A 27,378-nucleotide genomic window follows, 5' to 3' on the forward strand; every position below is an offset into this window, starting at 1 on the left:
CTTTCTTTCTTTCTTTCTTTCTTTCTTTCTTTCTTTCTTTCTTTCTTTCTTTCTTATTGGGCAAAAATAGCTAGTTGTGTAAGCAGGCGTTTATGAACTCCTATATGGTTATCACCTGAAGTATCTTTGTCAAACAACTTTTTCAATATTATGTGAGGGGATTCCATAGTATTATCTTACACTTTGTGTCAGTTGCTATATTGGTTTTTACCAAGTCTTGGAAGGATTCTTGTCCAAAGATTAAAGATTGGCATGATAAAAGTTTTATTTTGATAAAGTTAGCATTTTTACAGAGAGGAAAAAACTTGGTACAAATTGAACCATTGTGGAATATTTGCATATCTCAGTTTGAATGTGATTTGTAGCTCATACCATGTGATTGTTCATTGTTTAATAGCTAGTGTTTGTAAGTTTTGCCTGTTTGTTGAAAAAAATTTTAAAATTTTTAAACGGAATAATTCTATTGTATTTGTAAGCCGCCTTGAGTCCCAGTGAGAAAGGTGGACTGTGAATGAGAATAAAGAAAGAAACTAAAAATATCTATTCAGTGTCAGACGAGAGTGTCTGTTTTTGTTGGGCTCCGTTCTTCAGGTGGCGTTGGGTCTAGAGCCGCATGATGTGCTTACGCCACAAAAGGAGCCTGAGACGCCTCCAGGCTGTGGGAGGATTCTGTGTTTTGGCTTCTGTCCACATCAGCATGGCCTCCATTTTCAGGCAGGGCTGTTGTGATGTGGAACCATAATGTGAGTGCCTTGTGCGTCCCCCAGACCTTATCATATCCCTGCCACAGTGCAAGAAGGAGTCATGCGCTGTGGGAGAGCTGCAGAACGCATTCCCAGCTCACGTGTTACTGGGGAAGTGGGCACTCCGCAATGGGGCGTCCTGTATTTCACTTGGAAGGGGGAGCTGTTTGGGTGAAACACCCATGCATGAGAACTCCAGCGCCGGCATCCTTGTTGTGAGAGGCAAAGTGGTGCAATGGTTAGAATTTTGGACAAGGATCTGGGAGAACGAGGTTTGAACCTTCACTTTGCCGTGGAAGCTCACTGGGTGATCTTGGGCCAGTCCCGTACTCTTAGCTGAACCTACCTCACAGGGTTGTTGTAAGGATAAAATGGAGGAGAGGCGAATGTTGAAGGAAGTAAATAAATATGATACATATCTCTCCGTCTGTGGGCACAATGCTTTTCAGAGTTTTGCAGCATGAGAACAGCAGGTGTGTGTGGGAGGTGGTGGAAGCCAGGATCCAGATGCATAGTGGTTAGAGTGCTGAGCTAGGATCTGGGACCAGCTGGGTTCGAATTCCTGCTCTGTCCTGGAAGCTTGCTGAGTGTACCTTTGGCCATCACAGTCTCTCAGGATAAAGTGGAAGGGGCAGGAATGGTGCGATAAGCTGCATTGGGTCCCCCATGAGGAAGAAAAGAGGGGGATAAATATAAGCCTAAGGAACAGACGGGGCGGTTGGAATTGTTTCCATGTCAGTGAGGGGGGCAGCTCGTTCCCGCAGAAGGAAATTGTAAAACCAGGCTTTGTCACCACAGAAATAATACTTACTAATTGAGACAGAGAAGACCTGATAATTCTCTCCTGGGGGTGGAAGCACTGGGCACAGTTGTGCACTCCGAAAGTGCGGTGGCGAGCGCAAGCGTGGAAAACGAAAATAGCTTCAGCCACTCTGGCGCATGCCGGTAATCCTGTCTCCCCCCCACCCCCATGGCTGTCTCCAGGCTCAGGCCAGATGGAGTGGGGTGGGGAGAAGGTTTGCAATAAATAGACCAGTGCAGGCGGGCCGGGGTCAATCTTGGGAAGCCGGCCTCTCGGCATAATGGCCCTTTGTGTCTCCTCAGCTCAGCTGCCTGCCGTTTGGAATGAAGCTCCTCTGCCTGCTGGGGATTAGCCATAGTCCAGGCCTCAAAGAGCGGTGAGCACCCAGCAGAGGCATCTGGCTGGAGCCCCAAAGGCCCTGCCCAGGTCAAGGGAGGAGAAACCGGAGCCTGTTGGAGCCCGCGTGGGGTGCAGCCGGACACGGCTTACGTGCTCTCTGTGGCCCCGCTGAACCGGAGTGGCGCCTTTAAGGGTGCCTGCCATACCTATCTGGCATTTGGCCAGCCTAGTCAAGGTTTGAAAACCAGGCCCTGTTTAGTTTTGAATCCGAAAGAACACCTGTTGTCACAACACAGGTGGGAGGGGTGCAGACGGGTGGGGGCTTTTGTTCTATTCTGCAAGGCCCCAGCTGGCATGTAACCGCGCACATGCAGTGCGTTGTCATAAAAAAATACTTAGCACGTTGCTTTGCCACAACTCCTGTTTAAAGTATGAGATGCCCAGTATAAAAGTAGCTATTCTAGTGCAGACGCTGGCATTTAATGCTTTTTCTGGCAGTCAGAGAAGGTGGACATGGCTCGTGATGGGGGCAGAGCATTTCCATGTCGGGCTCATCCAGTTTCAGGATCTTTTAAAAGAGAGAGATCAAAATGGGTAGCTGTGTTAGTCTTTCAGTGGCAGTTGAAAAGAGCAAGAGTCCAGTAGCACCTATAAGACTAACGAAATTTGTGGTAGGGTAGGAACTTTCGTGAGCCACAGGTCACTTCTTCAGGTCACTGGTATCTGAAGAAGTGAGCTGTGGCTTACGAAAGCTCATACCGTACCACAAATTTTGTTAGTCTTAGAGGTGCTACTGGACTCTTGCTCTTTTCTACTTTTAAAAGAGAAATAAAATGTATGATGTGACGCACAAAGCTATATTCTTATTCTTCACTTTAGAATAGAAATTCAAAACATCATTAAGGGTTTGATCCATTGGGAAGTTCTCCTATGCAACCTCAGTGAAATGAATGGCCGTGGCGATTCCCTCCCCAGAGGGGAACTCCGCTATAGTTCAAACCTTTGTTCGTTCATGTCCCGCTTTCCCCATAAAACCAAGAGCAGTTAACAGCAAGCTGTAAAAGCATCTGTACAAAATTAGGTATAATAAAATAGCAGCATTAGAGACTCTTTAATTCAATGCCTGAACTCCAATAAAATTCAGGGTGCACTTCTGAAAAATGCAAACCTTTCAGAATGAGACAGCTTTGATCTGCTGCCCTCTCAACACCCGTCCTGTCAGATCTTTGCAGGCTTTGCTGAAGAGCAGGAGCATCAACAGGTTGGGGATTAGGGGGGAATTGTAGGTATTTTGAGTCATTTTTGAGCTGAGTCGAGGTATTGTGCTGATTCAGGACTTGCCAGCTGTTGAGTCATCGTCTCCACTTCCTGGACCAAATGGTTGGCTTTCTCAGAAGTCTGCATTCTTCCGAATCCAGATGAACTGCAGAAAGAAAACACAGAGGTTGGACTATGACTCAGCGGCATGCAGTAGGTCCCTGGTTTGATCCAGAGAAGTTAGCCATGTTAGTCTGTAGTTGCAAAATAGTAAAGAGTCCAGTTGCACCTTTAAGACTAACTAACTTTATTGCGGCATAAGCTTTCGAGAGCCACAGCTCTCTTCATCAGATGCATCGATGCATCTGACGAAGAGAGCTGTGGTTCTCGAAAGCTTAAATAAAGTTGGTTAGTCTTAAAGATGCGACTGGATTCTTTACTGGTTCGGCCCTCTAGTTAAAGGGTCAGGGAGAAGGTGATGGGGAGAAACCTTGAATTTGAGACCTTGGCAGGCCACTGTGGGTCAGAGGAGATAAAACTGAGCAAGATGGTGGATGGAGGTCCAGAGCTGAGATGAAGGCAACTTGACGTGTTCTGTAGAAGCGGCAGGCCTTCAGGAAGGGTCACTTGCAGCGTGAGACATAGGCTGGCCAGAGGTCAAATGTGAACTGACTCAGCTTTTGAGAATCTGAGAGCCAAGCTGCAAGTGACGCCTGACCCAGGTTGGACACTTGTCAGCTTCCCTCAAGTTTTGATGGGAAATGTAGGCATCCTTGTCTTGCAGCTTGGCTCTCCGACTGCTGCCCAACGGACTTTTCAACTGTCACTTGTCCAACATTCCACCAAGCTGCCTACATTTCCCATCAAAACTTGAGGGAAGCTGGCAAGTGTCCAACCTGTGTAAGGCGTCACTTGTAGCTTGGCTCTGAGCCAGCCAGTCATAGGGAAGAATAGAAATGGATGGGCATGCAGAGTTGCGCTGTGCATGGAAGAGGCAGCCACTGGGAGGGGTCTTAGTGGCGGGATGTCTGTGAATCGGCCTCCTGCTTTAGACGCACCCACACTGAGGAATCTCGAGGGGCACGATTGTCTCCTCTGCCCCGGTAGGACATCAGCACGTACTGGTAAACTGCTGAATGCCCCGGGGTGAGTTGTGGTTCAGGGGGAAAGGGGTGCAGCTGCCGGCAACCTCTCTTGGGTTGGCATCCATGTATTTGGGAACAGGTGCTACTGGACTTCTTACAAATTAATTACTCGTGGAGTAAAGAAGTATTTCTTTCTGTGTGTCCTCGTTGCCCATCAATTTCATTAGGCGCATCCGAATTCTAGTATTACGGGAGAGGGATAGAAAGCTCTGTATGTCCACTTTGTCTGTTGTATGCCTAATTTTATAAAGTTCTGTCATGTCCCCACCTTTTTTCTAGATTGAAAAGTCCCAGACTCTTCAGTCTTTCCTTATAGGAAAAGATGCTCCAGTATCTTAATCATTTTGGTTGCTGCCTTCTGTACTTTTTCTAGTTCTCCCATTTTCTTTTTTGACATATGGTGATAATCCCCAGAGCAGACATTTTCGTCAAATTTTTCACTGCAACCCCATTGTCTCTTTCAGAAATGGTCTCTGCCAACTCAGTCCATATTAGCTTATATTTGAAGTTAGGATTTTTGTTCCATTGTGCACCACGGTGGGGGGGTCACTGCGGATGTCGGGAGAGGTAGTTGTGAATTTCTTGCATTGTGCAGGGGGTTGGACTAGATGGCTTTGGAGGTCCCTTCCAACTCTGTGATTCACTTTACAGTTACCAACACTGAATTTTATTTGCCGCATTGTTATCCCTTGTTATTCTATTGGTTCTGACTATTCCCTGTCCTTTAACCAGGGCTTTTTTTCAGGGGGAACGCGGGGGAACGGAGTTCCGGCACCTCTTGAAAATGGTCACATGGCCGGTGGCCCCGCCCCCTGATCTCCAGACAGAGGGGAGTTGAGATTGCCCTCCGCGCTGCTTGATCTCACCTGTCTGGAGATCAGGGGGCGGGGCCACCAGCCATGTGACCATTTTCTCCGAGGGCAACCCACTGAGTTCCACCACCTCTTTTCCCAGAAAAAAGCCCTGCCTTTAACCAAAGTTTTAATGCACCTGCCAGACACGATAGAAAGAGAAGCCAGATGGGAGGGCTGAACGTGGAGACCTGTGGCAGAGACAATTCATCACCAGCCTTTAAACGGTGGCTACTTTGCATGGGTGGCTCGGCTGGCCTGGTGCGGGGAGCCTTCTATCTCACAAGTGAATCTTGGCTCAAAGGGACCACCCCTTGCCCCCAGTGGGGTTCGTGTTTGCAGGGGCCCTATTGCAAACCGTAATGCTTTCCCTCACTAGGGTTGCCAACCTCCAGGTGGTGGCTAAAGATTTCCCGGAATTACTACTGATCCCCAGGTGACAGAGGTCAGTCCGCCTGGAGAAAGTGGCTGCTTTGGAGGGTGGACTTTATGAGATTATGACCTGCTGAGCTCCAGCCCCTCCCCAAACCCCATCCTTTCCACCCCTCCACCCCTTACCTGGAGCTGGCAACCCCGTCCCTCACCCCTCCTAGGCGGATGGGAATGCTGGACTTCCCTTAGAGGGTTGTTGTAAATATGGATAAAGAAATTCTTGGGTAGAGCTTTGGATATTCACAAAGTGGTATATAAATGCTAAGCATTATTCTTATCGTGGACGATATCTCACAGCCCTCCTGCCTAGCATGTCGGTATTTAAGTCTGCAGACACCGAATGTCGATTTAGGTCTTCTCCTCCTCCTCCTCCTCCTCCTCCTCCTCCTCCTCCTCTTTCTCCTCCTTCTCCTCCAAATAATAATAATAGCGGCAGCGGCAGCAACATTTGATTTATATACCACTCTTCAGGACAACTTAATGCCCACTCAAAGCGGTTTACAGAGTATGCTATTTGATACCCAAACGACCTTGAGAATATATGTGAGTGTGTCGTGTTTATTTGCTTGTTCCAGCCATAAATTCCCCTCTTTTCCACCCCAGTCTTCGGGATGGTTGACAATCCAAGGTAACAATAAAATGGCAGGTCATAGCCATAAATATGAGGCCAGTCAAAGTAAAACAAACAAGCAAACCTACATGCGCCTGCAAGGCGTTAACGGATCCTGCAGGCACCCAGGGATGTCCTGAGCCTGTTTGTTCTTGCATAAATAAAATGCAAATTTCAGCACGGCTGTTGCCTAGGCGTTGGGGCTCGCTTTCCTGGAAAGGTAAACCATGGGTTGCTGGGAGGGTAGGTGGATAGGAAGAATATCTCGCCTTCCCTCCTTTCTTTGGGTCAGGGTTGTGTGCACAGCACTCGGCACCCACTCTCTGGGCTGGTGACGCTGGCAATATCCTTGGAGTCATCCATCCACCCACCCACCAGGCCCCTGCGACCCTCAGCATTGTGTCTGCAGCCAGCAATTCATGTCCGCTGCCGGCTTTGTAACTCATTAATGTGTGCCTTATGTGTGGGTGCACGGCATTTCCGTGGCCAAAGGAGGAACTGGTAGTCATTTGCAACGCTCGTAGACGGTTTCTTTTTTTAATTTGGTCTTTTCTTAAAAGCATTAATTTGGGTCAGAGGCTCTAGCTGCCGTGGTGCCAAATAATCTCCCCCCCCCCTCCTTACAGTTTACACTCCAGAGTGTAACTTGAAAAAACTCACACTTCTGTGAGCCCTTTGCTTTGGCGTGTCACAAGCACTCCTTGCCTTCTTTGTTTTCTCTTTCTGCTTTCTGTTGCAGCTGCTGAAAATTTATAAACAGATTTCCATGGCTATGTTTAACCTGCTTTTTCCCAGATACAGCATTTTAAATCAGGCTGTCGTCTAATTAAAGGTCCTTGATTAACTTTCTGGCTTGTTAACTAAGCAATGAACTGATTATCCACATTTACATATTGCTTTCCCTACGGCCTCTTCTTGAGAAGCCTGAATGACTGTTCAGATAATTCATTTATAATTATTCACATAGCAGCTTAGATTATTCAATGTGCTCAGTGTACTTTACCTTCTTATAAACCTTGCCCCACCTTGTGAATTAGGCCAATATCATTAACTCCATATTGCTGGTGGAGAGCCGAGAGGCAGAGGAAGGTTGCTTTGATAGATAGTGTGGTGTAGTAAGTAAAGCGACAAATGACGATTGAGAGCTAAGCGTACAAGAGACGTATTACACGAGGACGCTCACATGAAGGGAGTCGCAATATTAGCCGGGAAGTGTAGTTTAGAAAGACAGAGCCCACAGAGATCATTCCTCAGAGGGTTTGTTAATTTCATCTTCACCTCCCCTGAGGCTCTGTCAGTTTCACCTCTCCAGTCTAAAACTGTGTGGGATGGCAACCAGAGGTCAGCCAGGAATGGAAATGGGCTGGAGCTGCCTTCCAGAGCTGGGCTTGGGCATGAAGAGGTTCTAATGAGCTGAAGTTTCCCTTCTTGCATTTCACAGCCCAGTGTCTAGCAAAGCCTTTGCCCTGCCGCCATCTCTGTCTTTTTAAATTACCCTTCCCAGCTAACATTGCTTCTCCCATCACACGTTCTTCACAAGTCAGATGTCTCGTGCAGAGAGACTCATAAAGAACCCATGTCAGAGACACAGAGGAGTTAGCCCTGCTAGTCTGTAGTTGCAAAATAGTAAAAAGTCCAGATGCGTCTGACGAAGAGAGCTGTGGTTCTCGAAAGCTTATGCCTCAATGAAGTCGATTAGTCTTAAAGGTGCTACTGTACTTTTGTCAGAGAGAAGGGTTCTAGCCACTCTGTCCCTGACATGCTTGGTTTCTCTATGTGGGGAATTCCCACCGTCCCAGTCTTTTATTCCCCCTGTCCGCCGGCATTCCTCAGCACTTTTCCCTGGGCGTGGTCTTTTTTCTATTTAAAGCATAATTATGGTTATTCTGAATACGAGCCGTGCTTTGCTTGTTTGCAGGGCTCTCGGGCAGCTTCTGTTGAGAGAAGAGTCCCGCCTTTACCGTCTTTTAGAAACCTGTGCAGAGCATGTTTTATTTATTTATTTTGCAAAATGTTTGCCCCCATCTTCCTGCCCTCATAGGGGGCACCAAAGCTGCTGACAAATAGGACAGGAAGGAGGGGGCACTAAGGGGACATCTGCTTTGTGGAAGCTGGCAACAGACCTCATGGGGTGGGGGGAGGGGGATCTGGGCAGGCCCAGCACAGAAGTCAACTCAAGCAAGGAGCAGCCCTCCTAGGGCCATGCGCTGGCCTAACCCTGCCCTGGCGCCATTCTGCTCTTTCGTGTTGAGGACAGGGGCGAGGGTTGAACTTCTTCCCCATTGTGGTCTGTCTCATGTGGGCTGACTCAGGGAGGGGTGGGGAGGTGGCCAGCGGCTTCTCGCTGCCTTTCAGCTCCAAGGGACTGAGGAGTTCCCCCTCCTTGTGTGTCTGAGTCACTCTGATGTAAAGAGAGAGGTCACCCACCAATTGGAGCCAGCACATGGTCATGTTTAGTTATGTGCCGTTGGCTGCATTTGCCTCTTATTTGCATGAGCAGGAAGGGCACCAAGCAGCAGGTTCTGGGCCTTCTCAAGACAAAACAGGCCCCTGGGCAAGTGAAGGCGCTTAGATGATTAGCAGAATCAAGGGGTGAAGCGTTTCCTGGCTGGTGCCACTTCCAGGTGTGTGGGGGAGGGTTGCATCCCCCCCCAGAAACCCGCTAGCAACTCTCCCTGCATTTTGAAAACTAGTACTTCAGGGAGAAGTGTGGGGAAAGGACAGGTTGCACACTCCCCCAAGAAACCCACTAGCAACTCTCCCTGCATTTTGAAAGCTAGCACCTCAGGGAGAAGGGTTGGGAAGGAGGACATAGGTTGGCTGGGAGAATGTCTGATTTGCACACAGAAGGGTCCCAGACTCAGTTGCTGCCCTCTCCCATCCAAAGTGTCTCCAGCATCCAAAGACTTTTCTTTGCTGAGTCTCTGGGGAGCTGCTGCCAAGTCCGATTTGGGTGTGTGCAATTTCTTTATCTGAAAAATGTGCCTCCCACTCTCCCCAGCCAGGGCTGGATCTTGCTAAGAAATACAATATAATGTCTGCTTCTGAAAAAACCAACAATGCAATTATCTGCAAATCAGCAAAAACAGGGAAGAGACCTAAACTCCAAATGTCTGGGTAAATTAAGCATTTCTTCAACCGGCGGGAAAAGCTTGGCATGCTCAGCATCAGGTGGATGGATGAGGGGAGGGCGTTATGTCAGTTGGGGTGCCATAGACGAAAAGGCTCTGCCCCTGCTATTCATCTCACCTCTGATCATGACAGGAGGTGGGGCAGGGGTGGGTGGGATCCCAAGCCATTTAGGCCTTTGCCTTCGAAGTGAAGACCAGCTTGCCTGGTTGTCCTAAGACTGGCATCACCAAAACGTGCAGGGCGTGCGCTTGCAGCCTGTAGCTCTCCAGGGAAAGCTTTATTGATTGATGTGGCTCTTGCTGTAACTTTGCCCTGATCAGGTGCAGCTGCCCTGTAAGCTTGGGAAGCAGGCCACCATCAGGATTCTGCAGCGCTGAGCTGTTCTCCCAGCATATGAGCACATGGAAGGGGCATTTAAATCACTGCTGGGTAGAGATGGGCACGAAACGAACCACGGAACAAAATTCCGTACGGAATGGCCAGTTTGTTTGCACCGAAACACGCGTTCCGTGGGAACTTGTTTTTCTGGAACAAATGAATTTTTCCAGCCATTCCATGGCCGATTCGGAGTTTCACAGACCACACACCGGTATCAGCCCATCAGCTGAAACCGGCACGGGGTCTGTGACACTGATAGCCCCATTCTCCTGCTGCCCGTTCGTGGTTCGAGGTTCCGTGGAATGCTACAAACCATGAATCACGTGGTTTGTTGTTTTTTTGGTCCGTTCCCATGTCTATCATTGGGTAAACAGTGTCTGCCCCAACATTTTTGGGACTGCAGCAGCGGGGATAGAGATCCTTTTTCATAGGCTTAAGTGAGAGCTCCAGTAGTTTTGTTTCCTCTGTTATAAATCTTTGTTTTTCTCTCCCTCCTCCTTTTTCTTGCCATAGATTCCAGAAACATGTCCATACCTATAGGATTTTGCCAGACGAAGAGGATTTTCTGGCTGTTCAGGTGAGACACTTTCTGATAAATAAATTGAATGTTGGTCCCAGAAACCTAATTAAAGGATTCCATGTTAGGGCTGTTAGCAGAGTCTATCGTTTAGCAGAGTAAGCGGGATTATAGGTAGCTGTGAGGTGGTTCTGCTGGCTGGTGTGTTTGCAGGAGAGAAAATTACAAAGCATACACTTGCTTATACTTAGAAAGGGAATAAGAGTTCTTTATTGTAGGAACTCCATTCTCTGATAGGAAAGGAGGAGAGACAGATCCTAACTACCTGTCTAGTCTAAGAATGGGCATGGATGCTAGGACAAGTCCTGCATCCATGTTTCCAAGATGGAGGGAGGAGAAAGAGAGAGATGTCTCCTGGAACAAAGCCAGGAAGGGAACAGTGAGAGGGAGGAAGTCAGGAGGAGGAAGTCCTGAGAATAGCAATCTGTATATCAAAGGGACAATCAGAACAGTAAACAGAGTGCCCTGACCTCTCTATCTTTCTAACACTTTGGTTTGTCCCCCTCTGAAACCTGAGGAAAGGGACAGCGCTGAATCTTCCTCTTCCAACACTTTTTCCTTCCTCCAGCAAGACCTGCCATCATTGCTGACTTTGTGGACATTTTCGAGAGCTGTTGTAGCATCGTGGTTAAGTGGTTGGACTGCAAATCAGCACTCTGCTGGTTTGTCTCCTGGTACTGCCATGAGCTCAGCAGGTGGCCTTGGGTGAACCCCTCCTCTCAGCCCAGTTCCTCAGCTGTATTGTGAAGATAACAGCACTGACCTTGTTCAGTGCTCTGAGTGGGGCACTGATATGTCTAGAAGAGTGGTATACAGGGCTTTTTTTCACCTCTTGAAAATGGTCACATGGCTGGTGGCCCCGCCCCCTGATCTCCAGACAGAGGGGAGTTGAGATTGCAGAGGGCAATCTAAACTCCCCTCTGTCTGGAGATCAGGGGGTGGGGCCACCAGCCATGTGACCATTTTCGCCAAGGGTGATTTAAACTTTAAAAAACTCTCCCCTTGTTCCAGCTGACCCAAAGTGATGTCATTGTGCGGTCGAGTTCCACCACTGAGTTCCACCACCTCTGTTACATTACGTATGCTATAGCCTAGTGGTTAAGTGGTTGGGCTGTGATTCAGCATCTGCTGGTTCAACACCCATTACTGCCATGAGTTCAGCAGGTGACCTTGGGTGAGCCGTTCCTCTCTGTCTAGAAGCCTGTCTAGAAAAGTAGTATATAAGCACGCTGTTGTTATTACTGTTGTTGTTATTTTGAAGGCATCAAAATATCTGGGGGAAGGCTTGAGGATCTGAGCTGATCCAGACTTCTGGATGGATTACATTGGTTTGGGCAGCGCTTGTGGTTTTCTGTACCCCAAACGTTGAAGCTGTAAGATGGAGCCCTGATCGTCTTCTCAGTTGTGAGATGATGAGTATTTTGGCTCTGCCTTTTCATAGGAACACCAAGCAGGAGAAAAAGAGGAAGGAAAGTGGGGGAAGGAAAAAGAGGAGCGGGGTGGGGGTGCTGAGAGCCGGGTGGGAGCTTCTAGGGCCAATTCTGCACAATTACTTGCAACATACTTTTAAGATTTATTTTTATATTTATTTCCAAAAATCTGTACTCCGCCTTTCTGCCCTCCTCGGGGACACCAAGGCGGCTAACAGATTAAAAACATACATAATAAAAAACCCACCCTAAAACCCATTAAAACCAAAACACAGCCTCTAAACCAAAGCTACAATACAAAAACCATTAAAACCACAATTAAAACAGGGCAGGAAGGAGGGGTCACAGGTAGAGTTTCCGAAATATAAGTTGGAAATGAGTACTCCAAGCATTTCTACTGAAGTATCTAAGAATCTTTATGACAAACCTGCAAGGCGGGCTGGTATCATTATTCCCATGTTATATATGGGGGTGGGAGACACTCAAGGCTGAGAAAAAAGGGCGTGCCTAAGACCCCTTAGCAATTTCATAGCAAAGGTGAGATTTGAACTGGCTGGTTGGCAGCTCCGTGTCTGCTCCTGTAGGGAGTTCTCATCTCTTCCCACCCCCTGACGGCTCCCTTTGGAATGTGGCTTGGCTTGCTGACTTGAGTCATCTATGCTGTCGCTCTGGCTGTGCTCCTACTTGTCAGTGCTGTGGGGCCTGGGTCTCCTGGCTGGTAGAGGTCTAGTGCGCTCATCCCCCCCCCCCCCCGCCTAAGCAGCACAGGCTCACACAAGATATGTGTGGTGTCTATAATTCTGTGATTGTCTAAACTTTTGTCCCACAAAATGCTCTTGTTACCCATATTAACGCACTCCCCCCTGCTTCACGTTTGCAACTACTCCCCAACGGGGAGTGAAATCCTTCCTCACCCATCAACATCCGTGGACAGCATTGGACAGAATCATTCTTTACTCCGAGTTGGGTAGAGAGAGGGTGCCTTCTATACACACAGGAACGGTGGGAAGCATTGCTGTGTAATTACCATTTGCTGCATATGCTAGGTGCTGTACAAATGTGGAAGAGGGTTAGCCCTTTGCTAGCAGGTGTGCGGCCTTCATTAGAGGCAGAGAAGAGGGCTACCACGGGAGTCTTGGTAAATGGTGTGTGTGTGTGCGTGCATAGGGAAGCAGGGACATGGTGCCACTTTGCTGGAGAAGTGGGTCACACGTTTTCCCCCCTCATGCGCTTCAGACGGGCAAGCTTTCCATTGAGCTGTGCCTCCAGGGCCGCGCAGGCTGGCAAGAGCCCTGTGGATGCCCACACACTGCTGATCTTGGCAGGAAGTCAGCCTAGCCCGTGTACTGGGCCATTTATAGCACAACAGTAACCTCATTGTACTGGCCTAGCAAGCAGGAAAAAGCGAGCCCCGGAGGAGTGGCGGCTGCAGAAAAGAGGACGTTCCTCACCCCCCTGCCCCCCCCCCCCGCCCGTCCCATGCACGGGCTTTCCGGTCCTGCTGGCTCATGTCCCAGCCGGAGGGCTGACGTGGAATCCTAAACCAGTCCCAGAGCTGGCTCTCCCCGGACGGACGGACGGACGGCTGCTCTGCTGTGCCCTGCCCTGCAAAGAGAGGGGGAAGTCAGAGAGCTTTTCCTGTTTGTGCGTCTTCAAAATGGGGGTGAAGAGTCTGCCCTGTAACCCTTTCCTGTCCGAATGCTTGCTTCTTAAGACCAAAGGAGCTGCCTGCACAGCCCAGGGTTATCATCCAGGCACCAAAAGCTGGTGCAAAAACGTCTGGGTGTGTTGCTCAGCTCCCTTTGCTCCCCACCTGATCTTGAGGCTGCCAGCATCACCTTCTTTTCAAGTTGAGGTTTGCACCCCTTTATAAAGGCGTCTGTCTACACAAGACGTCTTACACGGGGACGCTCAAGTGACTGACGTTCTGCGTGGTCTTACGTTCATGTGCACTCTGTCTCTCTAGCGGTGCATGCGTATCCACCATGGGAGGACAAGGGTAAGAGCGTCCCTGCGTAAAATGTCTTGTGTGGAGAGACTCTGAGATTCTCAAGAGGCAGACAGCTGTGATCGTGGCAGATGTGTGGCCCCAACTGCATATTAGCAGAGGTAATGGCAGGGCAGGGCACTTTGGGGAGAGGCTCCGTGGATAGGGGGCTGCTTAATTGCTCCGGCCAGCTCTCCCCTGCACAGGTCCTCGTTCCAGTTCCCGCACACTCAACCCCCCCTCCCTTTCCCTTGTAAGATCTTACTGGCATCGTGGCAAGGTGGGATTTGACCTAGGGTGGCCAGTCTCCAGGTGGTCGCTGGAGATCTCCCCAGGCCACAGTTCCCCTGGAGAAAATGGCTGCTTTGGAGGGTAGACTTGGTGGCATTATACCATGCGGAACCCCAGCTCCTCCCAGACTCTGCCCTCTCCATGCTTTACCCTCAAAATCTCCAGGGATTTCCCTACCTGGAGCTGACAACCCTAATTTGAACCCGTGTCTCCCCTGGCCTAGTCTAGCACCGGCTTTGCGCACCAGAGCAGCTGGAGGGCAGGTGGAAGGGAAAGACATCTGGGCTCTTTTCCATGTGTGGGAGAAGGCGGGAGGCGTTCTTGTGATGGGAGGGAGCGCCGTTGGCATTTTTGCCTTCAGGCCCTTGTTTACAGCTCTCAGCTCCTTCTTGGACTTGACTTGGCACGCTGGAAGTGCAGAGGTACGGACTAGACAAGCAACTTTCTGCTTTTCTTCTGCTTCCGGCCCTTTGGTTTTACTCCGTGTGTGTTGCGAAGGGTTCTGAAACAGGGTCACAGGTTCACGCCTGTACAGTTTGCAGTACAGTTTGCTCCTTTGGGAGATACAGTGGTGCTCGAATTGGCATTCTGTAGTAATAGTGGTCTGTAAGGCGAATAGGTGGTTGCAGCTCTGTCGAGGGAGCGCCTCTGGGGATGCCACACCTGCTTTGCTTAAGAATAGACTGGACAAGGAGACAGGGTGCACCCTGCCGAAGGGACCAAAATTCCCAGCAACAGGGACGTGTGGGTTGGGCCAGTTCAGAGAGTGGTCTGGGGCTGAGCTGCCCCTTATTGTGGGGGTGGTAGAGAGTGCCCTCAAGTCTCAACTGACTTAGGGCGACCCCTGGTGGGGATTTCATGGCAAGAGACTAACAGCGGTGGTTTGCCATTGCCTGCCTCTGCAACCCTGGTCTTTGTTGGAGGTCTCCCATCCAATTCCAAACCAAGGCCGACCCTGCTTAGCTTCTGAGATCTGATGAGGTCAGGCTCTCCTGGGCTATCCTAGTCAGGGTGCCCCTTATTATAGCAAGCTACTTTTTGGTCTACTTTTTTTAAAAAACACCTTGCTTTGGAGGTTTTCTGCACACTATCGGTTCTGGCTGCCATACTGTTTTGATTTTCCATGCATTTTTTTTTGCCTTTAGTTTTTGCTTCGGGGTGTTTTTGTTTCTTTCCCCTCATTTTTTCTCTGTTTCTTTTGAGACCGCTTTTATACCAATTTTTTTTTCCTGGAAGCCATTTTTAAATCAGTTTTACCTCATGCATAATGTTGTTTTCAGTTGTATTTGTTCCACCCACTCCCACCCAACTCCAGCCCACTTTTTGATGATTGGACATTTCTCATTGTCAAACCACTCCCCCTCCAACCTTCCTTACCCTCCTCCGGGTTGTGTTTTCATATTTTTTTTAAAAAAATCATTTTTATGTTGCTTATCAACCTGCCATTGCAATAACAGATGCAGCAGATTCTTTGAATTCCCAGCATTCATTCAAAAAAAGCCTCTAGCCCTTTCCATTGCAGAGATATGCCTTTCCCCTTATATCTCTGCAATGCAAGAGGCTAGAGATTTACTTTTTTAAAAATCAAGAAAGCTGGGAGTTTAGAGAATTCAGGGGATGGGGCTGGCCACTTCTGGCATCAGAAGCAGTAGCATGGTTTGGAAAGTACGTTGCTGTTGCTGCTCTCTACTCTGTCCCAACAGAGATCAGTTTTCCCCACTGGTGCTTCCCTCCATCTACTGGCTTTGGGTCAGCTTGGGTGGGGCTTTCCAGTTTCAACCGCAGAAGGTTGGGGGGGAGGATTTAGGTATGGGTGGTGAAGTCACTCCTCTTTTAGGCTTCCTCATGGAAAGACTTCCCCCATGTGTTCATTTTCAATCTTCATTTTAAATTCAGACCTTATATCGACATAGCGATATAAGCATGCACAGATTTTTTTTAGAAAGGGGTGCTGTGATGTCACCAGTGACGCCATCGACAATGACGGTACCCGCTCTCGAAAATCCGGATTATTTAAGGCACGTGCAGAACAAAATAAACCATCTTTGCAACTGAAAATGTGCAAAGGGAGGGCAGACACGCAGAGGATCCATATCCAAACCGATTCCAGTGCTCGGGGATCGACTGCTAATAAAGTCAGGGAAAAGTTGCACATGTTGAAAAACCCATTGTCTGCCCGTCCGTCCGTCCAATTTGTGGTCTGCTCTCCTCGCAAACAGGCTCAAAATGGATCATATCAATTTAAAAATACAGAAATAAACAATTAAAATCGAGAGCAGAAAAAGAGCAGTTGTAGTTTCACAACCCACCCTCAGCAGCACGCATTGCACAATCCTGCATGTAGTCATTTTTGCCCAAGGTGGCCGATTGCAAGCAACAAATAAAAAGAGCAGAAGCCCGGGGGGGGGGGAGAAGCTCTAATAGTAACGTTGGTGCTCCTCCCTGTGCCAGAGAGCAGAGCAGAGATTTCCCCTCTCCACACCCTGCATCCCTTAGGCGGGGGACTGGTAGAGAACAGCTTGCCACACAGTTGACCCTGAACTGTCCCACTTGAGCCACTGTGGGATCCCCCCCCCAATGCTAATGCTCTGGTTGGGCTGCCTCCACCACAGCTGGTTTGTGGTGTGCTCTCTGTGTTCCAGGCCATCTTAATAAAGGTTCCCCCGTGATCACGGTAATGGATATGGTAGCAGGCAAGAATAAACATCGAGCGGTCTAGCCATTTTTATTTCCATCTCTAAAATGTTCACTGCCTAATTTTGAATGGGGGATGTATGTAACTGATTTAGATAATCGGGGGAATTGAATCCCTGCCTAACACTTTGGGTACCTGTGTCTGAAGACGGGAGCTCTGACTCTCCAAAGATTAGACCCTGAAAATCTTGTGGTCTCTAAGGTGCCCCTGGACTCAAATCCTGTTGTTCTACTGCAGACCAACATAGTTACCCACCACAAAACGTATTTTAAAGAACGCCCTGTTTCGCCAACATGATGTCAGGGTGGACTTTTTAATCATTAGGTTCTGTTGGGAATTGTGGTTCCAAAGCCAGTGTGGCCCTGCGGTTCCCGAGGCTGATCCCCTCCCCAACTTCCTCCTGCTGGAATGCAGGAAATCTCGGATTTCCCCCCCTTTGGTTTAAGAAAAACGACTCAGGAATGTGGCTGCTCCCTTCCCTCTCACACAGACACAGCCTAACCCTGTCTCATGGGTCAGGAGGTGGCAAAGGCTGGTGCCAGCTCTATGACCCAGTGCTCAGAGGAACTCTTTTGCCTTCATAAAATGGCTGGGAAAGCCCGATTTCAAACAAGGTAAGTTTTCCATATGTGTATTCAGTGGAATAAATGGGGTGAATTCCCCATGTCCACAGCCTGGTGTGAGGTAGGCACGCCCATTTGTTTAATGACATGTGCTTCCCCCCCCCCCCCAGCAACATGTACATTGCACTGTGCCTCTGGCACATGGGATGATGTGCACGCAGAATACGAGACTATCCGTGAGCAATATCCCACATACAATGTGGCCTTGCTCTTGCCTCAGTATTCCTCTGAGAGCGGGACCACAAGTGACGCCTGACACAGGTTGGACACTTGCCAGCTTCCCTCAAGTTTTGGCGGGAAATGTAGGCAGCTTGGCGGAATGTTGGACACGTGACAGTTGAAAAGTCCATTGGACAGCAGTCAGAGAGCCAAGCTGCAAGACCAGGACGCCCTACATTTCCCATCAAAACTTGAGGGAAGCTGACAAGTGTCCAACCTGTGTCAGGCGTCACTTGTGGTCCCGCTCTGAGTGTGTTTATGGCTCCCCCCTGATGCTTAGCAGCTTTCATTGGCCTGGAGATGGTGACCAGTAAGAACGTAAAAGTCTCCCCCGCTGCCTGTCTGGTGCAGCATCTTGTCTCACATGGCAGCCAGCCGGGTGCCCTGGAGGGCAAAGACGACATCGAGGCCGAGGCCTTTCTCCGATGCTGCCTTCTGGCTCTGGGCTTCTGGCTCTGCTGCCTCTTTACATGGAGAAAAGATCACAGGTCCAGTAGCACCTATAAGACTAATAACATTTGCGGTAGGGGATGAACTTCAGTGAGCCACTGCTCACTTCTTCAGATATCTGACTCAGGAAAGCTCCTACCCTACCACAGATGTCGTTAGTCTTCTAGGTGCTACTGGACTCTTGCTCTTTTCTCATGCTACAGACAGATTAACACGGTTACACGTTTTGATCAGCACATGGAGAGAGAGAAGTCCTTGGAGAAAAGTGTTTGCTTTTCAGCCTGCCCATAAACTTTGTGCAGATTTAATCCAACGGCCAGCCAAGCAAGCAAGCTTCCAGATGTAAATAGGAGGTCTTTTGGCTGCCTCCAGTGGCCTGCCCGTGGCAGCCTGAACTCTGCTTTGCCACAGCGAGCTCTCAAAAGAAGTGTGTGCATGGGAGGGACGCATAACAAGCCTTCCGCAAGCTGGATAGAACGATTAAGTTCGACAAAATCGCGGATTTAAAAAGTCCCATTTTCATTAAAAATGAGACAGACAGATGCAGGAGGACAGGAGCTATTAACAGCTGGTTAAAATGTGGGATTCACTGCCAGAGGATGTAGCAATGTAGACAGCTTTAAAAGGGGATTCGACAGCGTCATCCAGGATAGGTTTATCGGTGGCTACTAGCCTTGGTGACTGAAGAGAGCCTCCACATCCAGGGGCAGTCAGCCTCTGAATCACAGTGTCAGAACACAACATCAAGGGAAGGCCTCCACCTCTACACCCTGTTCTTGGCCTTCCATAGCAACTTATTGGCCGCTGTGTGCGATGGGATACTGGACTGGATGAACTGTGGTCTGATGGAGCGTGGCTCTTGTTACGTTTTTATGTTTTTGTGGTCGTTTACCCCCAAAGCTATAAGCGAATGGAACCTTCATGTGCAGAGGCAGTCTACCTCTGGATAGCAAAGACTGAGGAGAAAACCGCATGGGAGGGCTGTTGTTGCCGTGCCCTGCTTGTGGGAGCATCTGATGGGGCACTGCCAGCAGCGGGGGGAGTGTTCTCAATCAGGCACTGGTCTCGAAGCAAGACGGCGTTAGCTGCAGATTTCCCCCAACTCAGCACGGTTGGCACCGTTTCCAGATCCTTCCAGACAAGGGGTGTACTTTAGGGCTTCGTTGAACTGCGATGCTGATGATAGGAAAAGGCACCTGTTGGATTTTGAACTCCGGCCGCCTGCTGTCGAGGATGGGCTGCCCTCGATGCAAAGCAGCCGTGCCCATAGTTTTTTGCAGGGGTGGAAGTCCTGTTCCAACATGATGTGAGTGCAAAGAGAGCCAGTTTGGTGTAGTGGTTAAAAACGGCAGGACTCTAATCTGGAGAGCCAGGTTTGATTCCCCACTCCTCCGCTTGAAGCCAGCTGGGTGGCCTTGGATCAGTCACAGCTCTCTCAGGACTCTCTCATCCCCACCCACCTCACAGGCTGTTTTGTTGTGGGGATAATCCTACTACATAATTCTGTAAACAGGTTTCTGACGACTCACTGGGATTCCACAGCGCAGGCGCATTAGGGCGCCCCTAGCAGGAGAGAGGGGAGTCACTCCGTGGGCCAATGGCCAGCTGGGCTGCCCTGCCCTCCTTTCCCCAACCCAGACTGGGGCACTGGGGAGGGGGCAATGCCCAGCCCCACCGCCCTGCCCTCCTTCCCCCAACCCAGATCGGGTTGCTGGGGAGGGGGCAATGGCCAGGCCGGCCCCCCTGCCCTTTCTAGAGCCCGTTGTATTTTTTTGCTACAATGGGCTTTGTTGCTAGTAATAACATACTTTGTAAACTGGTCTGAGTGGGGGTTAAGTCATCCTGAAGGGCGGCATATAAATCGAATGTTGTTATTATTAAAGTTTCACATTTGCTCTGCTGGGGCTCTATTTAAATGCAGCTGGACTCCCCCCTTTCCTAGGCAGGCAGCCTCTCTTAATTCTCTGTCCCCTGCTCAACCTCCCAGGGACGTCTCTGCCCTTGCTGATGACTCTCTTTCCTCCCCACAGACTTCTCAGGGGGTCCAGGTGAGGCGCTTCAAGACCCTGGGCGACCTCATTGCCCTGTACCTGCAGCCGAACCAGGGCCTCGTCTGCACCCTCCTCTTCCCCGTGGAGCGGGAGAAGGAAAAGGAGTACGTGGAAGACAGAGACTACTCAGGTACAAGCACCTTCCCTCCTGCATGCGCACGCGGTACCCAACATGCCTCAGGGGCTGGCAGTCTTGCCCCCGGACTGTGTGAACGCCAGTCTTGCAGGAGGGCAAGGCAGCCCCCATGGGCAGGATTCCTGTTTTATATTCTGGGCTGGGCGGATTGTCGATGGGCGTCGGGAGCAGCTTAATGCTGTGAACCCTCAACCAAATGCCCTCCCTCTTTTTTTCACCAGGGCTTATAATAATAACATACTTTGTAAACCACTCTGAGTGGGCATTAAGTTGTCCTGAAGGGCGGTATATAAATCAAATGTTGTTGTTATTTGAGCTGGCAGAGTCACAAATTCCCAGATCCTATTGTCATTCCTTGGACTCCATCCTGGTCCCCTGAAACAACGCATTTCTTTTCTAAGCAAGAGACTTGGAGCATGTACAGAGTGCTTTTCCCTCACCACGGCCAAATATGTGGGCATCTCTGTCACTGGAGGAGCAGGGCTTCTGGTGCAAGGGACTGAACTCCAGCACCTCCGATTTGGAGAATGAAACACAGCAAGGCCAAACAGGGAATTCTGCATTACAGCTCCATCCACATTCTGGGCTGCATGAGCAGACAGGAAGTGAAGCCAGCAGAGAATCTCGGGGGCGGATTTCGGTCTGGGCAAGTCAAAGGAACCCTCGCCCAAACGGCTAGGCAGGATTGTGCACCTGGAAGCCCGTTACAACGGACTCTCCCCCCTTTCTTTTAGATGGGGAAGATGAGAAGCCCCCGTTGCCACCTCGCTGTGCATCCACCGGCATTCCTTTTGGCAGCCCTGCCGTTGCAAGCAACACCCCTGCTGTGCAGGACGGAGTTCTTGAAAGGTAATCGGCAAATGCCCTGGGACCCACTGCTGCGAAAACATCTCTGAGTGCATTATCTCACCACCAAGAGACAGAATGGATGGCGGGGGGTGGGGGGGGCACTCACAACCCAGGCAGAAATAGATGGGAGAGGAGGAGGAGGAAGGAGAGAAAGAGGTGGGGGCCATCAGGAATTTGCGTGGGGGCTGGAGATACACGAGAACGGGAGATTCTTCCCCCAGCCCTCAAGTGAGGGTTGTGTATGTTGGAAGAGACTGGGCACAATTTCAGCGGCTGGTCTGGCATTTATCTATGAAGCCCCATCTAGGCTCTTTCGGCAAGAAAGATGGGCCCCAGGTCCAAAATGCTGAAACCTAGATTTCAGTGATGTGTCCTTTGTGGGGGGGGGGGGGTTGGATAATGAGGTGAGGGAGGGGTAACCGGATGTGCAAACACAATTAAAATCTCTTTCCTTGGCGGAATGACACTTGAACAGCAAGTGTATTTCTCCCTGTTCACTTGCCCTCCACTCAATCCACTTGCCGTTCAAGTGTCATTCGTCATGTGTAGCTTGGCCCTGAGTGGGGGGATAAGGAATAACACTTTCCATTCGGTCAGACCTGGCCCTGATTCTAAGCTATGCAGCGAGTCCTTCCCTAGGTCTTTGTTTGCGGATGCCAGCCTCTGTGTTTGGATATTTGCTCAAAGGTGGCTCATTCCAAGGTGAATCAAATCATTATCATTAATATTAATGTTAATGTTAATGTTAATGTTAATATTAATATTAATATTAATATTAATATTAATATTAATATTAATATTAATATTAATATTAATATTAATATTAATATTAATATTAATATTAATATTAATATTACAACAACAACAACAACAACAACAACAACAACAACAACAACAACAATACTGTTGGGAAGCCCTCATGCAGAGGAAGCTTTGCTACACTTGGGTGCCTTTCTTTTCCATGCCCCTTTCCCTTCCAGCACCACCAATGGCCTCAGCACCTTTTCTCATGAGTACCTGAAAGGGAGTTACTCCTTGGACCTGGAGGCAGTCAAAGCTGGGGCCAGCTGCCTGCCCCACCTGAACAAAACTCTTGTCGCTTCCTGCAAACGTTTGCACAGGTAAGCAAAGGGAGTGGGAGGAGGGGTGGGTGCAGCCCAGCTGCCCGGGCTCCTCCCACAAAGGCAGCCCCACTTACTCGCCAGTCCCGGGCCTGTGGAACTCACTTCCTCTGGAGACTCTGGGGAACATTCAAAAGTCCTTATCTGGATGAACTTGTAATGGCTGCAGTTAACGAGGGAGTGGTTAGATTTTGGACTAAGCACTCTACTGGAACGGTTTGATCCTTAGAATTCTGCGGCTATTATTGAATGGTTGTTTGCGATTTACTGTTTTGTTAGAAACCTCATTACCGGTTGGTTTTGCGGAAAACACGTGCACACGCAAAAAAAGAGTTTGGAAAACGGATTTAGGTGCTCTTCAAGGTGCTACAAGATAGAAGGACCAAATGCTAAAAGCGTCCTTTAAAAAGTTGGCAGATAAATAAACTCAGTTGTTGGTATTAAATTGCAATAGCAACTGCAGTTGGCAGCAGATAAATGATTAAAACCCTTCAATCTCATTAACTAACCATAAGGTGGTGGGCTCTCCTTCTTTGGAGGTTTTTAAGCAGAGGCTAGATGGCCCTCTGGCAGCAATGCTGATTCTGTGACCTTGGGCAGATCATGAGAATGAGGGCAGGAAGGGTCACATCAGGGCTTAGTTCTCGCAGCCCCTTTACACGCCCAGGGTAAGGCTGATCACCACCTTGGGGTCAGGTAGCAATTTTCCCCAGGCCATTTTGGCTAGGGATCTTGATGGTGTTTTGCCATCTTCTGGGCATGGAGCACGGGTCACTGGAGCAGTGGTGGTGGTGGTGGTGGGGAATTGTGAATTTCCTGCATTGTGCAGGGGGTTGGACTAGATGACCCTAGAGGTCCCTTCCAACCCTACGATTCTATGATTTTAATTATCAATGTAGCTGTTTGTTTAGATACAGTGGGTTGGCTCCTGTGTACTGTGAAGCAGTGGGATCCAAGAAACTCACTCTGCTCACTGGCCAAGTAAGCATTGTGGAATGAGCACAAGGAAGTGTGTGTGTGTGTTTGCCCTTTCCCCTCCTTACCCTCTCCCCCCCCTCCATGCTTCTGTCGTTTCCTCCACAAGGCTTTCCTTGGAGATGCCGCTTGTCCCTCCGTGGCCTGGCTCTGTTCCCCCTTTCGCAGCCCTCTGGCTGTCAGGATGCTGTCCCAGCTCTGGTGGTGGTGGTGGTGTGTTCTGGGTTTTTTCTTGCTGGAACACGTGAAGCGGGCGTCTCCTGGATCAGACCACGTCTCCATCGAGGTCTGCGTTGTCTGTTCGGACTGGCAGTGGCTCTCCAGGATTTCAAGTCAAGAGGCTTTCCCATCACCTGCTACCTGATCTTTAACTGGAGATGCTGCAGCTTCAACCTGACACCTTCTGCGTGCCAAGCAGACGCTCTGCCTCTGAGCCGTGGCCCCAACTTGTAGTCCAGATGCTGAGTTTTTAAAAATCTGCACAGGAAGGGAGGGGGGAGCGGGAGCTCTTAACTATAAGATGGAAGGGCAGTGTATTTGCTTGTCGTTCATAGAGTCCAGTCTGTTGATGATCAAGATAGGCAGCCGTGTCCGTCTGTCTGTAGCAGTAGAAAAAAGCAAGAGTCCAGGAGCACCTATAAGACTCACAAAGTTTGTGGTAGGGTATGGGCTTTTGTGAGTCACAACTTACCTCATTGGATATCTTGGTATCTGAAGAAGTGAGCTGTGGCTCATGAAAGCTCCTACCCTACCACAAATTTTGTGAGTCTTATAGGTGCTACTGCTCTTTTCTACTGCAGGCTGAAGAATGACAGGGAGGGTCTTTCCGAGTTGGATTGAGTCAGCAATTGTCAGTATGGCAGTTGGCCACGTCATGGTTGGTGTATTCAGGTGCCTGAGTCAGGCCATTTATCTAGGCCAGTGTAGCGTGTCGTGCCTGGCAGCCTCTCTCCAAGGACTGTAGCTGATGCCTATTCTGGTTCCGCTGCCGGAGATCCATTTGGCTGAATGTGGTGCTCTGCCGCTGAGCTTTGGGCAGTGGCTTTTGAAGTCTGACATATTACTCTTAAGGCAAACAGTTGCTTATCTGGGAGGGAACTAAAGAATGCAAACGAATGGATTTACTCCTCCTTTTCTGTGGTCTCAGTGCATACATTTTTCTCAAAGTGCCTAATCTACATCACGGTTACAGTCTGAGATTTGTACATTTCTTAAGACGCCTTCTGGCATTTCAGATCTTACTGGTGTGCAGTTAGAGAAGTAAAACAGTCATCCTAAACAAGAAAGCGACATACGTCTGAACTCTGGTTCTTCTCCTTCCAGTGAGGTGGACAAGGTCTTGTCTGGCTTGGAGATTCTTTCCAAGGTGTTTGACCAACAGAGCTCCCCTCTGGTCTCCCGGATCTTGCAACAGGTGAGCTTTGTTGGCAGAGTACAGAAGGCAGCCTACATGAAGAAGATGGCGTTTTGCCATCTTCTGGGCATGCAGCAGGGGTCACTGGGGCAGTCGGGAGTGGGGGGGAGTTGTGAATTTCCTTCATTGTGCAGGGGGTTGGACTAGATGACCCTAGAGGCCCTCTGGCAGCAATGCCGATTCTGTGAACCTACGCAGATCCTAAAAGAGAGGGAAGGAAGGGTTGCATCAGTGCTTAGTTCTCGCTGCCCGTTCTTACATGCCCAGGGTAAGGCTGATCGCAATTCTCCCCAGGCCATTTTGGTTAGGGATCTTGACAGTGTTTTGCCATCTTCTGGGCATGGAGCAGGGGTTACTGGAGCAGTTTGTGGGGGTAGTTGTGAATTTCCTGCATTGTGCAGGGGGTTGGACTAGATGACCTTAGAGGTCCCTTCCAACCCTATGATTCTATGATCAAAAGGTTGGAACATCTTCTCTACATCTTCCAGTGTGGTGTACGGTTAGACTATTGGTCTAGGATTGGGGAAACCCCAGCTCTGCCATGGAAGCTCGCTGGGTGACCTTGGGCTAGTCACATTCTCCACCTAATCCTACCTCACAGGGTTGTAGTGGAGATTCAGTGGAGGAAAGGGGGAGGATGTCAGCCACTTTGCATCCCCATTGAGGAGAAAGGCAGGTATAAATGAAATAAATCACGTCAAGGGAAAACAGAAGAGTTCAGGGCTTTTTAGTTTAGAGAAAAGGTGATGGGGGACATTGGAGAAGTTTGCAAATGATGAACATAGTGGAAAAATTAGAACTTTGTGGCACCCGATTGGCAGTAGACTCAAGACAGACAAGATGGAGTCGTTCGACACACATGCACATTAACTCCGTGTTACACGATGTAGCGATGGTCCTTAAGACATTCCAAAGGGACTGGACAGATTCTTGGAGGAGAATGGGTCTAAGGGCAACCATTAGCCAGGGTAACAAAATGGAACCTCTGTGTTCAGAGGCAGTCTACCTTTGAATACCAATGCTGGGAGGCAGATCACATGACCTGATTGTGGACTTCCTGGAGAGGTCCCGCTGGCTACTCTTGGTCAAGAGCAGTGGTGCTCGTTCTGTGGTTGCCGGAGAGCCACATTTGCAGTTACCATCAGCCCAAAGAGCCACGTTTATTTCCATTCCAGGCACAGGCCTGTACTGCCGCATGTGTCTCCCAAACCAGTGTCACTGGGCTAGAGGGTTCCTTGGCTTGAACCGGAAGGGTAGTTCTTCTGTTCCCAACCCAGGGCCTCTTTTGTGCAGTTGTCCAGTGAACACGAAAATGCCTTACAATGTCTCGAACCCTTGGTCCATCGAGGTCAATATTGTCCACTCGGACTGGCAGCCGCTTTCCGGGGTTTCAGGCAGAGGTCTTCCACCTCCCCTCCTGCCTGATCCTTTTACCTGGGAATTGAACCTGGGACCTTCTGCGTGCCAAGCAGATGCCTTGCCCCTGAACCACAGCCCCCTCCCCTTCCTGAAAAGCTGTCCAAAGTTGATAATTCCACTTTCAGCACGTAAATTCATGTGCTTCAGTCAGCAATGTTTGAGCTGGCAAACACGGCCGCTGTCCCTGCCCCACTCCCTTGGCCCGGTTGAGGGCCTGCTGGTTTCCTAGCAAGTCAGCTGGCTTATACCGGGCTTTGCCCCACTCCCCTGCTCGCTGCCTTTGTGTAGGACAGCCTGCAACCTTGCTGGGTTTCAACCCAGGTAATCCAGAAACCCTCAGAGGCCCAGGTCCCAGCAATTTCATTCCTCGTGCTCCTCTAAAGGAGAAATTGTTTACGTACATTTGAGGAATTGCATAAAATGTTCGCGGCACGGCAAGCCCCCACTTGCCTCTGACTGTTCTCGGTCCCCACCTTTCTTGCAGGGCTGAAGCCCCTCCCCTGAGAGACACACCCCTACACTTCCTGCATTACACATAACCCTCGTTCAGCAGCCAGTCTGCCTCCGAAGAAACATCTCCCCGGTAAGGACAGGACTCGCTCGGTTTTGCCACAGACACCTGCTCATCCCAGCTGCCCACAGACAGTTGTAAGTCCCCTGCCAGGTCTTGCTTAACTCTTTGCTGGCGGCTCGTGCTCCGGGCTCCTCTTGAGACGAGTCCTTCCTGCTTCCTGGCTTCAGCTTGCCTGGTTCCTTCCATCCCTTGCAGCCCCCCAGCAGCCTGCTGTCACCTAGTTTGGAGGCTGATTGGTCCACCGTTTTCTGGAATGTTCTCCAGCGGTGTGGCGCAGCATCTGCTTTGCATATAGAAGGTCCCCGGTTCAGTCCTTCGCCCCCTCCAAGTGGACAGCCCATCGAAAACTGGCTGCGTGTTCTCGGGACAGACTAGCGACTGGACTTTGGCGTAAGGCAGCTTTGTGTGTTCTTGCCAGCCCTTCTCTGAAGTAAGGCGATCATTCAGGTGCAGATAGATCAAGATGGGTAGCTGTGTTAGTCTGTCTGTAGTAGTAAAAAACAGCAAGAGTCCAGTAGCACCTCTAAGAATTAACAAAACTGATGGTAGGGTATAAGCTTTCGTGAGTCACAGCTCTGAAGAAGCTGTGACTCAAGAAGCTGTGACTCAAGAAAGCTCATACCCTACCACAATTTTTATTAGTCTTAGAGGTGCTACTGGACTCTTGTTCATTATGGTGCAGAGTCGCTTCAACTTCTTATCGGAGATGTAACAGAACTCGCCAGATAATGTCAATAGTAGGGTGTCGAGCTGTGGAGAACGAGTGTTTGTTATCGGGAGCTTTGGGGGCGAATTCTGAGCGTTCCATCCTTTCCTGTCCGCTTGGCTTTCCGTGTTAACCAGGGCCCTGCAGACCTCTGCCCCTGAGGCGTGTCTGC

The 27,378-nt window shown here is 49.6% G+C and overlaps 1 protein-coding gene across 1 annotated transcript in view; it reads left to right on the forward strand.

Moving 5' to 3' along the window:
* Positions 1-27,378, forward strand: part of INPPL1 (inositol polyphosphate phosphatase like 1) — an 86,038-nt gene that overhangs the window by 20,218 nt on the left and 38,442 nt on the right. The window contains exons 2-6 of the mRNA XM_054973590.1: positions 10,203-10,266; positions 19,992-20,142; positions 20,883-20,997; positions 21,978-22,118; positions 24,417-24,507. Of these exons, the coding sequence (XP_054829565.1) occupies positions 10,203-10,266; positions 19,992-20,142; positions 20,883-20,997; positions 21,978-22,118; positions 24,417-24,507 (562 nt within the window). The remainder of the gene's footprint in view (positions 1-10,202; positions 10,267-19,991; positions 20,143-20,882; positions 20,998-21,977; positions 22,119-24,416; positions 24,508-27,378) is intronic.

This window comes from Eublepharis macularius, chromosome 3 (genome assembly GCF_028583425.1).
Source record: "Eublepharis macularius isolate TG4126 chromosome 3, MPM_Emac_v1.0, whole genome shotgun sequence".
Taxonomy (NCBI): Eukaryota; Metazoa; Chordata; class Lepidosauria; order Squamata; family Eublepharidae; genus Eublepharis; species Eublepharis macularius.